The sequence below is a fragment of the Rhinopithecus bieti genome, unplaced genomic scaffold, assembly GCF_001698545.2.
Source record: "Rhinopithecus bieti isolate Rb0 unplaced genomic scaffold, ASM169854v2 scaffold_32518, whole genome shotgun sequence".
Lineage (NCBI taxonomy): Eukaryota > Metazoa > Chordata > Mammalia > Primates > Cercopithecidae > Rhinopithecus > Rhinopithecus bieti.
Genome location: NW_016814742.1, coordinates 1,585,543 through 1,601,635, shown reverse-complemented (window position 1 = coordinate 1,601,635; position 16,093 = coordinate 1,585,543). Strand labels below are relative to the sequence as shown.

The 16,093-nt window shown below is 39.0% G+C and overlaps 1 protein-coding gene across 7 annotated transcripts in view; it reads left to right on the top strand.

The window, feature by feature from the left end:
* STXBP6 (syntaxin binding protein 6) overlaps positions 1 to 16,093 on the top strand; it is a 257,801-nt gene that overhangs the window by 66,856 nt on the left and 174,852 nt on the right. For 6 of the 7 annotated variants that reach the window (XM_017851866.1, XM_017851868.1, XM_017851871.1 and 3 more), the window contains one exon: positions 13,988 to 14,176. In XM_017851866.1, coding sequence (XP_017707355.1) covers positions 14,023 to 14,176 — 154 coding nt within the window. In that variant the 5' untranslated portion in view covers positions 13,988 to 14,022. Of the gene's footprint in view, positions 1 to 4,726; positions 4,752 to 13,987; positions 14,177 to 16,093 lie in introns of those variants that run through there. The other variant, XM_017851870.1, reaches the window with a different exon arrangement.

Genomic DNA, 16,093 nt, shown 5'->3' with positions numbered 1-16,093 from the left:
TGGACATTTGAAGAGTACCTATTTGCCTCAGACACCTCTTTCCTGTGGTGTCTCCATTACCGTTTATTTTTTCTTGGTTTTCTGCAAGAGTTCAGGTTCTGTGCAGAAATGGTTCCCTGCAGAGTATTCTCTGCTTTCCACCTTAGATTGGAGGCTGTCTGTCTCTGTCAGCTGAAGCAATTCAGGGCACACCCATTGCACAGAACCCAGGTGGAAGCAGAGGCTGGAGCAGGCATATGTTCTAGGTCACTCACACAGAGCTAACAGCTTATCGAAATGTTGCATGGCTTTTTCTTGAAGTGGATCTACCTGCATAATCCATGCAGGTAGACTTCATTAATTTTTTAATTACATTTTAAGGGTAGACTTAATAGAGTAAGTATCTCCTGGTCACCAGCCTCTGAAGGATTAAACAGTACTTGCCCCTTCTGCTGCTGTGAAGCAGCAACTTCAGATTCTTAATGTAGTCTAGTTGGTTGCCTGTTTTCCTTGTCTTTCTCCTCAACAAGACAATTTTTTCTTTGAATATATCTGATTTGTCTGTGAGCTCCAACCCTGCACAGAGCCCAGGTCATGGTAATTACTCACTAATATTTGTTGAATGAAGAAGGATAGGTCCTGCCCCTAGATGGATTTTCTCAGGCACAGAAATATTCATCAAGGCCAGATGAATGTCCTCTTAGATGGCTAGGAGCACTTTGGCCCTGCATTATGTGATTTCTCTATCTGCTGGTTGGTGCTGAATGACAGCGACTATTATTCTTCATTCTTTTGCCTAATTGCTGAACACACGAGACCTGTCTATATTGATTTCTTCTCAACTGCTGCATTGATTGACTAACTTCTGCATTGATTGACTAATCTTGAAGAAAATTGTTCTTCTTCCTCACTAGAACGTAAGCTCCATGAGAGGAAGTACTTTGTTGCTCTTCTCCTCAGTATCCTCAGTTTTAGGACAGTGCAGTGATACTGAATGACTAAGTGTGTATCTTACTCCAGCTTTGCTCTGCTCTTTGTCCATTTTCTGTTTGTTTTTCTCCTTTTTAAGAAAATGTTCACACCACTCTGCATCTCCCTTGGGTAACAACACTTCACAATGGGGAAGACTTCACTTGGCTCTTGCCATTATTTTCCTGCTTAGGCTGGCAATTCCCTATGGAGAGGCAGAGGGTAGCAATGGAAATGAGATGTGATTGGAGGAGGAAGACCCATTCCTTCTCTTTATGTGTCAGGAGAGACAATCATACCTCCCTCAGAAGTGTGGAAGATGAAATAGGATGGCACTTGAGGAAAGGCTTTGTAAAATACTCTGTGATGAACATATTTTTTGCAAATAAGAAGCTGACATGCTGATTTGCTTGTCTGCTGTTCAGGGATCAGGTGGGAGCAGTTGGACCCAGGGAGCTGACTTCCATAACCTCCTTCATTCTTCACAACAGTCCTAGGAAGTGGGTGATACTATCCTACTTTAAAGGTGAAGATACAGGTCTCAGAGATGTAGGATTTTTGCCCAAGTTTTATTCATTGAGTAAAAGCAAAGACAGGCTCAGACCTGGGTCCTGTGATGACAGATGTAAACTTCTTGTCACCATCCAACATCTGTCAGGTTGGGTCAGGCGAGAAGTGACCCCTGTACCTTGGCCCCCAGCTTTTGGATGATGATCCTGATCACATTTGTTTGAATGTCTTTGTAATGTGTTGATGTGGGTACCATTAAGCTTGTACTAGTGTTAATTGAGTTCATATTAGGGTAGTATTCAATTGATCGATTTTTTTTTCTTTCCTATCAAACACTGCACAGCTAGTTAGGTCAAAAGTTAGTTATTTTCTTGAATATGCTGATTAAAAAGGGGTTGACATTGAATGACAGAGGAATTGATTGAATAGAGCAGAGCCTGAATTTGCATATGGACCTTGAGTCTGACCTGGATTTGTAGGTTATTTTATTACATCCCAAGACATAGAATAGAAATGACCACCTATCACCCATTCCACTCACATGGAGATTTCACTGTTGAATGTGCTCAGTCCTAACCAAGGCATTCTAGTTTATAGCTTAAGTGAACCTGTAAAGACTCTCCAGTTACCCAGCAGGACCTTGTGCAGCTGTGTGTGGAAATCAGGATAATTCCAGTGTTTCTGAGAGTGTTTTAATAGAGCACTGATTACAGATTGCAGGCACCTGGTGGTGTTTTTGTGCTGCGGCTGAAGGGTGCAGTTCCAAAGACAAGAACTGGGCTAGACGGATTCCTATTTTCCCACCCTGTTGTTTACCAGGGCCTGGAATAGGTACTGAGAAACCCTGTCAACAGCTAATCCAGGCTCCTGGTGTGGTTAGTGTGTGCTTTCAGGAGACCACCAACACCAGCACATTGATTCCCAAACCGAGAATGGACATGTGACTTTGCCCAGGGTGTATTCTCCTGCCAGTGGCTCAGAGCCTGGAGACTGTAGGAGAGGCTCAGTTGGAGTCAACACAGAGGCCTGTGGGTTGGAGCTTGGCCAGAGTTACTCTGTGCTTCTTGGACTATCCTGGGCTGTTCCGCTTGGGCAGACCATCATTGCTTTTGGCCTCAATCGCCAAATGAGAAAACAAACCGTGAAAATTCAAAGGGAAAAAGGTGATAGCCAAGAGTCAAGGTTTAGAACTCTATGGGCTAGAGGTTTTCTAGTTCAGCACTTAATTTCAGGCCAATTCCCAAGAAAAAAAATTTAATCTGAGAAGAGTCCCCACTGTGATTAATCATGTTTTCTCCTTCTCTGTTCTCATCGTTCCCCCAACACACCACCTGTTCTCACCTTCCACAAATTCGGCACTGCTCTAATATTTTACATTATCATTTCATGTTTCTCTGTTTTTTACTTAAAAAGAGCATTGCAGTGAAGTCGAGAGCAACATTTAGCCCTAATATTTGTTTTGCTACTCTTGTTGTGTGACTTCAGAATCACCCTCTGGACTTCAGTTTCCTTATGTGTTAAGTGAGATAATTGGATGAGATAGACCATCACTAGGATCACTTCCAGGCATTAAACTTTTAAGCTTTAGAATGCTACATTTCTGCTGTGCCCACACTTTTTAACTGAGGTGTAAGCTGCTGGTGGGTAAGGCCCAAAAGGGTGTCAAGTAATGTGGTTGGTTAGCTTATTTGTGAACGTGTTGCTGAGATCCTTCTCAGTAAAGTAAAATGATGAAATTCCCCTTGCGGAACCTTTGAAATTGGTGAAATTCAATGCATCACTGCTGGAGAAGCTAAGGTTCCTTTGAAGCACTGTCGGCAAAAGATGGAGGGCCCAGAAAAAGTGGGAGCAGGGAGGTAACAGGGAGGGTCCAAATTGTGCTTTTGAAATGCCAGAGTGGGGGTAATACAGCAAAGGAAGTGGAAGAGGACTTCCCTTGAGAACCAGCAGAAACCTTTGAAATATGTGCCTTTCATATTTAAGCCTTTTCCGGTTTGGAAAATAGCCTGCAAGGCTCATAAAACTGCCTTGTGGCAGCCATCCAAGATCTCAAGAGTTGACTCCTGTTGCAAACTGCTGGTCTCGAAACGATGGTGGTGAGCAGCTGTGATGAGGCTTCCATGGACATTGTCCCCTTTTTGGAGGTAGAGATCTGTTGCAGAATCTCTCTGCTAATGTCAGCTCCCAGTTTCATTTGTAGAATCAAAACAAGCTCTATCCTAATAAGGCTATGTGACTCCTTTGCCAATGAAACAGCATGATATGCACACACGAGATGAACAGATACCCAGAAAGAAGGACTTCAAACTACAGCTTGATTTGTTATCTTTGTAGCTGCTGGGCTGGGCTGATAACAATATCTTGTACACCAGAAAGTGTGGCCAATCAGAGGCAAAAGTGCAAAGCAGTTGAATTGTCTTGTTTTACCTAGAATGCATTCCAGCCTCACCTTTCCATACCTTTCTCACTTCTTCAATATGAGATAATAAGGAAGAGCAAAGCCTTCTGTAGTCATGCATCTTAGGTTTAAGTCCCTGCTCTGCCCTTGAGCAGTGTGATGTAGGACAATTTTCTTAACCACTGAGCTTTAGTTTCCTCATCTGTAAGAGTCTCCCCACCCAAAGTATAAGCATATTAATAAGGAATTTTGAATACCAAAGTCACATATCTAAGTATATACATCTCTTGTGTCAGAATTTGAGGTAGCTGACAGATAGGGCAAGTGCTTTCGGAGGCTGAGAAGGGAGCCTTTCTATCACCATTCGGATTGTACTGCACTGGCACAAATTGATGAAGTTGACCCTGGGGGAGATCAATTAAAGTTGGAATTACAGTTATTGGCCAGATCCTTAATGAGATCAGAAGTGTTCATAAACCTACTGGAAATTTCATTTGGAAACTGAGGCATTGAAGGGCACAATGTCTTGCCTTTTAAACAAAGTAGGTATGTGTAAAATGGCCCCTCAGAGTGTCACGTTGCATCTGTGCCCCTCGCTGCTGTGAAGACATCATGTTGGAGTATAACACTTATGATATATCAATTACAGAAAACTCACTCAAGCTCTTCCAAGAAATTGTGAAGTGGTGATATTCTCCAAATCAGCGATTCAAATAAGGAATGTTTCTTTTTTTTTTCTTTGGTTTCTTTGTTTTTGTTTTTGTTTTTTTTAACACAGAGTCTCGCTCTATCACCAGGCTGGAGTGCAGTCACAAGATCTCAGCTCACTGCAACCTCCGCCTCCCGGATTCAAGCGATTCTCCTGCCTCAGCCTCCCAAGTAGCTGGGACTACAGGTGCGTGCCACCACACCCAGCTAATTTTTGTATTTTTAGTAGAGACGGGATTTCACCATGTTGGCCAGGGTGATCTCGATCTCTTGACCGCGTGATCCACCCACCTCGACCTCCCAACAAATAAGGAATATTTCAAAATTGACGTTTGATTTAGAGAACATTTTAAAGAAGTTTTGCTCTGATTTAAAAAATTTTAGAAAGCACACAAACTTGTTTCAACTGTATTTTAGGTTTTTATAGGTTTCAAACTCTTAAAAAATGGAGTTTTCTTTAAAGTCTCATTATTTTTTTACTGTTATATTTTAAGTCTGTTCCAAAATAGAATTAACTTAAATCTAGAAAACTTAAAATTTACCTAAAGCTTGAGTCAACAAATACCTGATATAAAAAGCTCATGTTATGCTTGCTGGAGAGTTTATGTTTCTGTTTGTTTATTTTTAGTGGTAGATAGATCTTTTTATTTTGTTTTGTTTTGTTTTAATCTGCAATTTCTGTTATCAATCATACCCTCCCCTAAGGGGAAAACATCTGACCTACCTAAACTTTTTACTTCCTTTCATATATGGGTTTAGAGCTTTTTCCTTCTGTCTTTTCTTCAGTGTAAGCAAAAGAAACAAACTAATTCAGCAGGTAGTGCAGAATAGCAGATAATTAAAATGTTTATTTTCATGTTAAGTCAATCTTTATGTGGCTTTTGCCTGTATTTGAACATGGTTGGAAGAGATTTGGCTGTTTCCAATGCTGTCTGCTATCAGTGATGTTCTCAAGTCAACATATTGTTTTCTTAGTTTGCCAACTAGTTGTTGGATACCACAATGACATGATTGCTTAGTAAAATTGGGGAATGTCAAAAGTTGAGCTCTTTTATATTTTTTTCTCTTACTACCTTCCTTTTTTGATGTGGTTCAATTCACTTTTCAAGGTTTGTTCTATGTTTTAGATTGATAATCTTGTCATAATCCATAATATACCAATGAGTGTACTCCAGCCTGGCCTTCACTATGATTCTTTATTTCTACCCATTACTGTAGAAAGAGTACATGGATACTGTAGAGCTGGCTTTACTGGCCCTTGGAATTTAAACTTGTGAATGTGGAGATCCTATTAATAGAATCCCTTGGAATGAGTGATGCTTATGAAATCTTTGTCTTACCTCAATAAATCCTCCAAATGACATATCCTATGTAGCTTTTGTTGGTGGTGGTATTTTTTGGCTTTGTCATATCATTTGTGAAAGTTAGGATGTAGTGATTGACAAGAAGGTTAAAAAGTACACCCACAATGTAAATAAACTTGTGTAAACACAGATCTTATAGTCAGGGTTCTTTGGATATCAAACTTACAAGAAGAATGTGTATACTGAACATATAAACAAGGACAGAGGAGATGAAAATAGTCTAGATTTATAGTTGAAGTAGACATGAGTCATGGGCTCAGAGAATCCTGTGAACATAATGTCTCTTACACAGGGAGAGTTAGTATATACAGGGAAAAGAAACCCAGTCGGGTCTCTTAGTGTTTGGCAGTCTGATGGCAGAAAAGCAATACCTCATTTCCTTCCTTAAAGAATTAAACAGTATGACCAGGGCTGTTGTGTATGGTTGTGATGTTTTTACATTGTTCCAGAGTTATTCATCTAAGAGAGCAAGCGCAGGCTAACGCATAGCTGGTGCTCCCTTCACCAGGTTGAAGGCTCCAGCAGTGAGCTGCAGCTGGACAGAAGGGTACCATTTTCTTCCTACAAAATTCTCTTCCAAGCCTTGTAATTATTTACAGCATTTTCTCGCCTCTCTCACAGCTTTTTGAGGGTGGGAGTTTACTAATTTACTTTGGGGTTGTCAACACTATGCCTGGACTAGAGTTGAAAAGAGAATACGGCCAACTTATAATTGGGTCTCAGTAAAATGTGTTTTCATATGTCTTCCAGGTTTGTTGGAAAGAATGTGCCTTAAAACCACAATGTTCAAGGAGCACTCCACTGAGATTTTAGTGGAGTAAGAATACTGCCCTGCAGAATCTCTGACCTGTTTCCTTGTTTCAAAATCCAGAGATAATCATATTAATGTTTTGGCAAACTATTTTCCAGACAGATCTTTATGCATGTAAATCTGCACGTAAAATTGCAAATTCATGAATTCATTTTCTGTTTTATAACCTCCTTGTTTTCACTCTGTATTATTTCTTGGCAATTTTTCTGAGTCAATATCTATAGGTCTGTGCCACAATTTTAAAAGGATATGTAATATTCTGTTGGGTGGATGGGCTATACTGTATTTAACCAATGAAGATTGATGGATATTTAGGTTGTTTATAATGATTTTTTCTTAAAAATGAATCTGAGGTAAGCATGGATCTGTAACACACACATGGTATGTGCATGCTCATACCATTTTTTCTAATGGTAGAATTGCTGGCTCAAAAGGTTTCAACTCATGTTAATCTCTGTTGAAGAGGAATTATAACACTTCCTCATAATCCTTAGACCAATAGGGTGGTTTAAAAATGACATGATTTACCCTTCATAAAAACACATATCTGGGCTGGGCATGCACCTGTAATCCCAGCACTTTGGGAGCCTGAGGTGGTGGATCACTTGAGGTCAGGAGTTGGAAACCAGCCTGGCCAACATGGTGAAACCCCATCTCTACTAAAATACAAAAATTAGCCAGGCGTGGTGACATACACCTGTAATTCCAACTACTCAGGAGGCTGAGGCAGGAGAATTGCTTGAACCTGGCAGACAGAGGTTGCAGTGAGCCAAGATGGTGCCAGTGCACCCCAGCCTGGGCAACATAGTGAGACTCTGCCTTAAAAAAAAAAAAAAAAAAACTCACATACATATCTGAAGAATCTAATTTACAGTTTTGAAGCAAACTTTGGAAGATGTATTTAGTGGCTCTCTTGATTACACATTTGGGATTAGATGTAGAAATACTTTGTAAATCATGAAGTGCTATGTAAACTTCAATGATTCATTACTAGGGCTTTACAAAATATTTGCCATGTACACTTGTTTCTGGGGCCTTTTTATTTATTTTATAAATAATTCATTACATACAGGGGGAAAACCCAAAGATAGTGGCTTTGGACCTGGTTGTATAGCAGAATAAACTGAAGAAGTCATTCAGAAAACAAGTTGCAGGCCCTGGCCCCAGACGCCCTGAATCTCTGTGAGCAGGACCTGGGCACCCAGGTGATGTTGATGTGCAGTCTTTGTTTGGAGTTTCTCCTTTAAGATTTTATTTTTCCTATCTTCAATTATTTTCTAGCAGAACAGATAATGTTTTTAGCTTTTATTCATATCCCCATTATTTTTCATGTTTAGAAATTTCTGGCTCCTTTAAGTATGTTGTTAGAGGATTTGCTGAATGTCTATTGATTTTACCCTAATTTTGTAAAGCTTGTGAAGCCTTAAATATGGGTTCTTGGTCTGCTGTTCCCATCTGGTTTCTCACCATGGCAAGCCTATCCAATAGCCCTTGTTGTTTGTAACAATAAAGGGTGATTGAACTTGAAGTGATTGTACTTTTAAGACTTCAGATGTTATCACCAGATTAAAGTTACCTGTCTATTCTAGTAGCATGTCTGACTTCCTTTTTAGAATCTACTTATGAGAACTATTAGTTAAGAATAGTAGTTAAATTACATGGAAAAACTGGTTGGTAGACTAAAATTTGTATCTAATTTATTGTTTATTCACATGCTTATATACCATGAAGAGACTAAAGCTTTCTACTTGAGAACTGTCTTATCAAAGAGAAACATTATCTAGGTAAACATTTTGTTAAAAATCAGTAACTCCTTCTTAAACACTTTTAAAGGGGCTAAATTGGCCTTAAATTATCTCCTTGATCTTAATGTATGACATCAGAAAAAATAAAATTGATTTTCTTCGCATAAGAGCTTGTATATTTTCTGACTACCTGTTAAGGTTTTCCAACTTTGGAGCAAAATTAACATTTTTGGATTTCTAGGTTTAGTGATATATAATAACATGTGTCTTGTAGCATTTAGTATGTTTATATTGTGGCTTTTAAGGCAAATAATTTCACATTTCTCTATTTAGGTTTTAACATTTACAACACTGGCTTTTTCCTTATTGAGGTTATTGTGTTTCTTTGTCAATAGCTGAGGCATGGAGAAGAAACGGTTAAGTACAGTTAAGCTTGAATCATATTCATCCTTTGGAATATGACATTGGACAGTGTAGAGGGCTGATTGTGGTAAAGTAAGAGCAGTGCTGAAGTCCTTTAGAGGAAGCATCAAAATTATTCAGGCCGGGGATGGTGAAGACCCAAACTAAGGCAGAGGAAGTGAGAATGAAGAAAAGCTAGTCTAGAAATATTAAATCAAATCCACAGGATTTGGTGATTTGTTCGTTATCGGGATTTGAAAGGATTGAAAGGATTGAGGGAGAAGGAAGGGTCTAGGTTAGCTCTCAGTGGAAATGATCAGTCTACAGCTAGGTATATGGGTTTAAAGCCAGAAAGGCACTCTGAGTTGGATGCATGATTAGTGTCATCACATTATAGGTGGGAGTTAAAATTGAATTTGTAGAATTTCAAAAACAAAGTGGTAATGCAAAGAAGTCTAATTTGAGAGAATCTTATTTCTAACCTATTTGGGTTCACCAAACTGAAGTTCCCTTGAAGTAGGAAAGACTAGCTGATTTTCCCCCAAAAGTCTTCCAGGTTTCTTGGTTCTTAACTTCAAAGACTCTGAAACTTGTTATCAGCATGCTGACTTCATCTACCTTAGTGTTGAGACACATTAACTAGCTTGTGAGACTGATGTCTAAAATTCTCGGTTACAATTGAAAGTATAATTGTCACATAGTCTAGAATACTTGTGTGGCACAGCCACAAGGCCAAAACATGATCAGAGGATTGCATGTTAAACATGAAATCAGAACAGAGAAGTTAATGAAGTTAGATCAACTATCTAACAGTATTAAGCTAAATAGATGGCACTGTTACCTTACCAGAGGAGATTCTTTCTTCTCACATGAAAAATATTTAAGGGCTGTAGACTATACCTCCCTAGAACCACCTGCATGATAATGAATGCCTTAACAATGGAGGTTTTTAATTTGCTGCAGTTCCTACTACTCCTCTTGGTCTCCTGATCACAGATGACAAATACCAGTTCCACTACTGGAAACCAAAAATGTTGATATTGGAATACAAAAGCATCTTACACCTGTTCTCCTTTACTTTTGTGCTTCATCTACCTGATCTCTGAGGTCATTTGAGTTCGCAACTCCTAACCTAAAGGATGGTCTTATTTCCTAGTTACTTGGGCAGTGGAAAGGCATCACACTACAGTAGCCATGCATTAACAAGAGTGGTATGTATGGATGAGATGGCACAAAGTGAGAAGATCAGAACTAACTGTGATTAGTTTTTGCAGCTAACACTTACGGGAACCAGCTGCTTTGACTTGCAAATCATATTGTAGGTTGGTTTCTTGGATGGAAAATTTTATAATTATACCCTGTAGAAGCAGGAAAAGAAAAGGCTTCCATGGGGTGATATAGGTTGGAGTAACTAGTGGTCATTGGTGTACCATTGCTGTTATATTCATCTTACTTTCTTACAATGGGTTCTCAGCCTTGGGATGGACATTGATTTACCAACACTAAGACGTAAGGCCTGATAAAGCTGCTTAGATGGAGAAAAAAAAATCCTATGCATTGTCTTCCTATATTCTCTCCTGAAATGATTCATCCTTTCCATTCCCATCACTACTTTTCTGGTCTAGGTTTTAGCTCCTCTCTAGGCTCACAGCATTTAAATTAGGTCTCATGCATGCATGGCTGCATGAGAACCAGTTAGAGCTGTTTAAAATACAGATCCCACGATTCTAATTTGGTGGGTGTAAAGGAAGGACCCAGGAGTCTGCATTTTTGAAAAGCTCTCCATGCTGAATTCAGATGTACAATCAGATTGGGATACTCATAAGTTATTGCTATGAAGCTATAACAGTACCTCTTTTACTTTCTGATTCTTTTCCATCTAATCTGCTGTACATTACCGTTCCCAGGGTGAAATTAAAAACATGTATACATGTGTGCTCCACAGTGGCCTGTTAGTGTCATTGCCCCGAATAAACACTTTTGATAATTTCACATAGAATGAGTCTGATAATCTAGCAAGTGTCCTAAAGAGTGATGCCTATAAATTCCTCATCCTTGTGATACTTAGTGCAAAACCATCCCTATAAGAGACTGTTTATCCATATGTGGAGGGTCTCATACTGATGGGTGAGAAAGGTGAGGATTTGTAAATAAAATTGGGTTTCACTTTTACAAATGCCTTTGGTATATAGATGGCTACATTTACTCAGTTGCTACAAGTTCAGAGGGATTTTTATCTTTTCATATCATAGTAGGAGAATTAATAAAAATATTTCATTTTTAAGCATTTTTTAATTATTCAGGCAACAGAGTAAGTGTTCTGCATGTATTGTTTCATTTAATTCTTTAGTTCCAGGAGGTAGGTGAAGACATCTCTAGGTTGTAGTTAACAAACTAATGGTCTATAATTTTAAGAGGTTTACCCAATCACGTAAGTCTTAGGTGTTGGAGCTCAAATTTGAACCTGAATTAGTTTGATTCTAAAACTTGTGCTCTGTGAAGAAGTTACTGGCTTTATCTATTCTTTCTCTCTTTTTTGTTCTTGGTCACTGAATATCAGTATAAAAAAACAATGAAAGGTCATTTCTATTTCTCACCAGTTTTTAAAAAGAACAGGGTTTCCTAAGCTTGGTAAAATCACATATCTCTTTCTTTCCTTTTTCTGACAGATTTTATATGATAAAATGATAGCTTTCTTTTCTTTTAACTGCAGTTTTAGAAAACTGTGAGCCTGAGATGAGAAAGCAAAAGCCATGACAACTGGGAAGGCACTGGTCCGAGAACACCTGATGAGACCGGGCGTGGTGGCTCACGCCTGTAATCCTAGCACTTTGGGAGGCCAAAGCGGGTGGATCACTTGAGATCAGGAGTTCGAGACCAGCCTGGCCAACATGGTGAAACCCTGTCTCTACTAAAAAAAAAAAAAAAAAAAAAAAAACTGGGCGTGGTGGTAAGCGTCTGTAATCACAGCTACTGGGGAGGCTGAGACAGTAAAATCGATTAAACCTGGGAAGTGGAGGTTGCAGTGAGTCGAGATTGCACCACTGCACTCCAGCCTGGGTGACAGCACAAGACTCTGCCTCAAAAAAAAAAAAAAAAAAAAAGAGTGCCCAGTCAGCTCAGGACTTTGCTTGCTTTCTACATTGCTTATCAAATGGTTTGAAGCCACTGTGCTACTGCTGGCTTTCTTTTTCACCTGTACCCAAATAGTGAGAGGCAAGTGGCCTTGGAGCTGGAAGATCACCAGTATGTGTTTCTTTCTTAAAAAAAGTAAATAGTCCCTGATAAATTATAACACCTTGCCTAGGAAAGTCATGGGTTAAATTAGGAAATTCTGTTACCAACTTGTTGGAAATCATAGCATATCAGCTAGTGACCAGCGTATTGAAAAACGGGTCCTCCTTCACTGTTGTCATTTTGTTCTTGGCCAGCATGAAGAACCTGGTGGTGATGATAAAATGTTGGGATTAGAGCACAAGTAGATGTGAGTATTAGATCTATAATTTCTAGGATATCTAGATACATACTCTTTGTGTATGTATAGATAGGTATTCTGTGTCACTAAGAAAACCGACTCTATTACAGAATAAAAACTAGGAGAATTCCTTTGACTACAAAGATGTTCTTTTTTAATGTATCTCTTTCCTACCAGGAGGTTATAGATGTGAACAGGTTACAGGTAAACAGCTGTGTGGGTAACATTTGTGAGTCTTGCATTGGGAAGGATGGTCCCATGATCTTTTACCATAAATTATCTGGATTTAAGTGAAACCTCTGATGTAGTTAGCAGTCAATTCCTGGAGAAATGGGACCATATCTTAATTATTTCTTGTATCTCTAATACTAATCATAGAAGTGGCAGATAGCAGGCATTTTTGTAACCAGCTGACTCCATTTTACAGCAGTCTGATCAACTCTTTGAGCTTCTGTTACTGTAGATAGCTATGCTGTTGATCCATATGCAGGATCTCTGATACTCTGCATGTCCAACCCATGGGCCATCTCTGTGCCTTTAATTTTGATTTGTTAAATTGCCTGAACAAATATCTATTCATGGTTAAAGCACAGACTATTTATGACTAGGATGATGGAATAGAGAAAGTTTACTCAAGTTGCTGTTGAATCTTTTTGGGTGACAGGCTTAATATTTCAGATTGACCTTGAACATAATAGATATTAATAAGCAGAGTTAAGACCATTGGTGAAGTACAACTTTTAGAAAACTAAATATAACATGGGGGCTATGTATGTGTATGTTTTGGGGGGGAACTCACTGTGAGTCAGCATCATACTGCTTTATTTTCTTAATTATTGGGCATCCACTGCCAGTTAACCAGAGGAGCATAACATGTGGGAGCTGCTGGGTAACATTTCCAAAATACTTAGCATTAGTCAGATGTGTTTTTAGAATTTTGTATCCATTTTGGCTGAAGGAAAATGTGGAGTGTTTGTCAAGGGTACAGAGCATGGTAACGAGATGCAGAGGAGCACTGCAAAGTCGGACCCATTGGAAGAAGCTAATAAATAAGAATTCATTACTTAGCGTGATCAAAAGCAGAAGAAGGGTATTAATTTAATGGTCTTCTGTTGCATGTATAGTTATTGTGTAGAAGATGATATAATTATTTCCATTATGAATGGAATTAGGGAAATGGATTTACATTAAAGGAGATTTCGAAGGGGCATAAAGAATTTCTTGACGCTAAGGACTGTTGGATAGTGGAAAGACTTGTCATCTGGAATTGTGAAATCATGTTCCTTACAGAATAGGAATAGAGTGGGTGCTCCTTGCCAGTTAGAGGGAGGTGCAGTCGGGGTAGTAATTAACAAACTTTCCAGATCCCAGTTTGTACTACTCATCTCATATTGTGTTTGACATTTTTGGAGAATAAATAAGTACCCCATTTTTGTTTGTATTTTTTCATAGTTATTGCAAATATGAAGACCTTGCTTATTAATGTTTCTGTAATACATTTCAAGCAAGTATGAGATTAAACTACAAATTGAAAATTACTTCACCTGCGAATTCACTGGCTGCTGATTCTTGTATGAGCCCTTACAATGTTGTCAATTCCAACTTTCCTTTCTTTTGCTTCTTTAGAAAATTCACTGCGTGCTATCTTCGCTTGTTCTACAATGAGTGCCAAATCTGCTATCAGCAAGGAAATTTTTGCACCTCTTGATGAAAGGATGCTGGGAGCTGTCCAAGTCAAGAGGAGGACAAAGAAAAAGATTCCTTTCTTGGCAACTGGAGGTCAAGGCGAATATTTAACTTATATCTGTCTGTCAGGTAATGAGAACCAGATATTAATATTATTAAAATAACTTCTATTTTAAAACAGTTAATTCTGAGGTATCCAGGAGGTTTACATTCACAGGTTTTGTAGGTGTCTGCACTCTCTTGCTGCTTTTCCGTTTCTCTGGTCTTCCTGTTTACTGGTGACACCTCTGTTTTTGAGGTTGCCATGTATTGGAAAGATAGTGAAGTTCAATTTGGATGTATTTTACAGTTCATTAAGAGCTTTTGTAAAATGTTTCGCAGACTTGTTTGTCCATACTTGCCTTCACTGAGACACTGACAGAGAATGGGCTATCCTCTGGAATTCTCTTTTTAGAACAGTTCCTGGTATCTGGATAATTGTCATTACTCACAGCTTGACTTTCATTAGCTTTGTTTTTCTAGACAGTTGCCAATAATCAGTAATCACTTGTCTTAAGATAAATATTGGCACCTTGTGGAATGTGATAAGGTCAATTCAATTCACAAGTCATTGCTTTGCCTGACAGCCATTGCCTTGTCGGGAAGAGGCATCTGTTTTATTAAGCTTAGAATCTTGTTGTTGTTTTTTTGTTGTTGTTGTTGTTTTTTCTCTTTCTGTTTGTGATTATAGGAGATCTGTGGAATTTACAATGGATTCCTATTAAGATTGTTGAGATAAAATTTGGATAAATTTTTCATGGAGTTATGGGTGATGCTAATCTAAACACCTGGGGCATTTGTGATATTTCTGATAATATTTCTTATATGGAGTGATGGAAGATTTAAGCTTTATCTTTGTAAAAAATTTCCTTCAATTGTAGTTTTGGGAATCAAACTTTACTTTTTTGGACCCCTTTCTAGCTTTTTAAAAAATTAAACCTTTGATCATTTATCAGAATTTATTTTAGGGTAAAAGTAACTTTTCTTTTTTTTTTCTGAGACAGAGTCTCGCTCTGTCACCCAGGCTGGAGTGCAGTGGCCGGATCTCAGCTCACTGCAAGCTCTGCCTCCCGGGTTTACGCCATTCTCCTGCCTCAGCCTCCCGAGTAGCTGGGACTACAGGTGCTCACCACCTCGCCCGGCTGGTTTTTTGTATTTTTTAGTAGCCTGTTAGCCAGGATGGTCTCGATCTCCTGACCTCGTGATCCGCCCATCTCGGCCTCCCAAAGTTAAAAGTAACTTTTTACCAGAAAGAACATGTAAATTTCTAAGATCGTCTCTTAGATTAAAACGAAGTAAGCACACATATGTTTATTGCGGCACTGTTCACAATAGCAAAGACTTGGAACCAACCTAAATGTCCATCAATGACAGATTGGATTAAGAAAATGTGGCGCATATACACCATGGAATACTATGCAGCCATAAAACGGATGAGTTAATGTCCTTTGTAGGGACATGGATGCAGCTGGAAACCATCATTCTCAGCAAACTATCGCAAGAACAGAAAACCAAACACCGCATATTCTCACTCATATGTGGGAATTGAACAATGAGAACACTTGGACACAGGAAGGGGAACATCACACACCGGGGCTGGTTGTGGGGTTGGGGGAGTGGGGAGGGATAGCATTAGGAGATTTACCTAATGTGAATGACGAATTAATGGGTGCAGCACACCAACATGGCACATGTATACATATATAACAAACCTGCACATTGTGCACATGTACCCTGAACTTAAAGTATAATAAGAAAGAAAGAGAGAGAGAGAGAGAGAGAGAGAGAAGGAGCACTCAGGTCTTGTGGTCTGCTTCTGTCCTTCAGTTCCTGCACGTACCCTCTCTCACTCACTCTGTTCTTTCCTTTCTTAGTCCAAATGGGTCAGAAATGGCACAATTCAGCTCCCTCAGGGAGCACCTTCCAAAGGGTCCAACTTCTAATTAGCATCACAAAGGACTTGTTCGTCTGACACTAAGAAAGCTTTTCTAGCCTCTCAGCCCCACT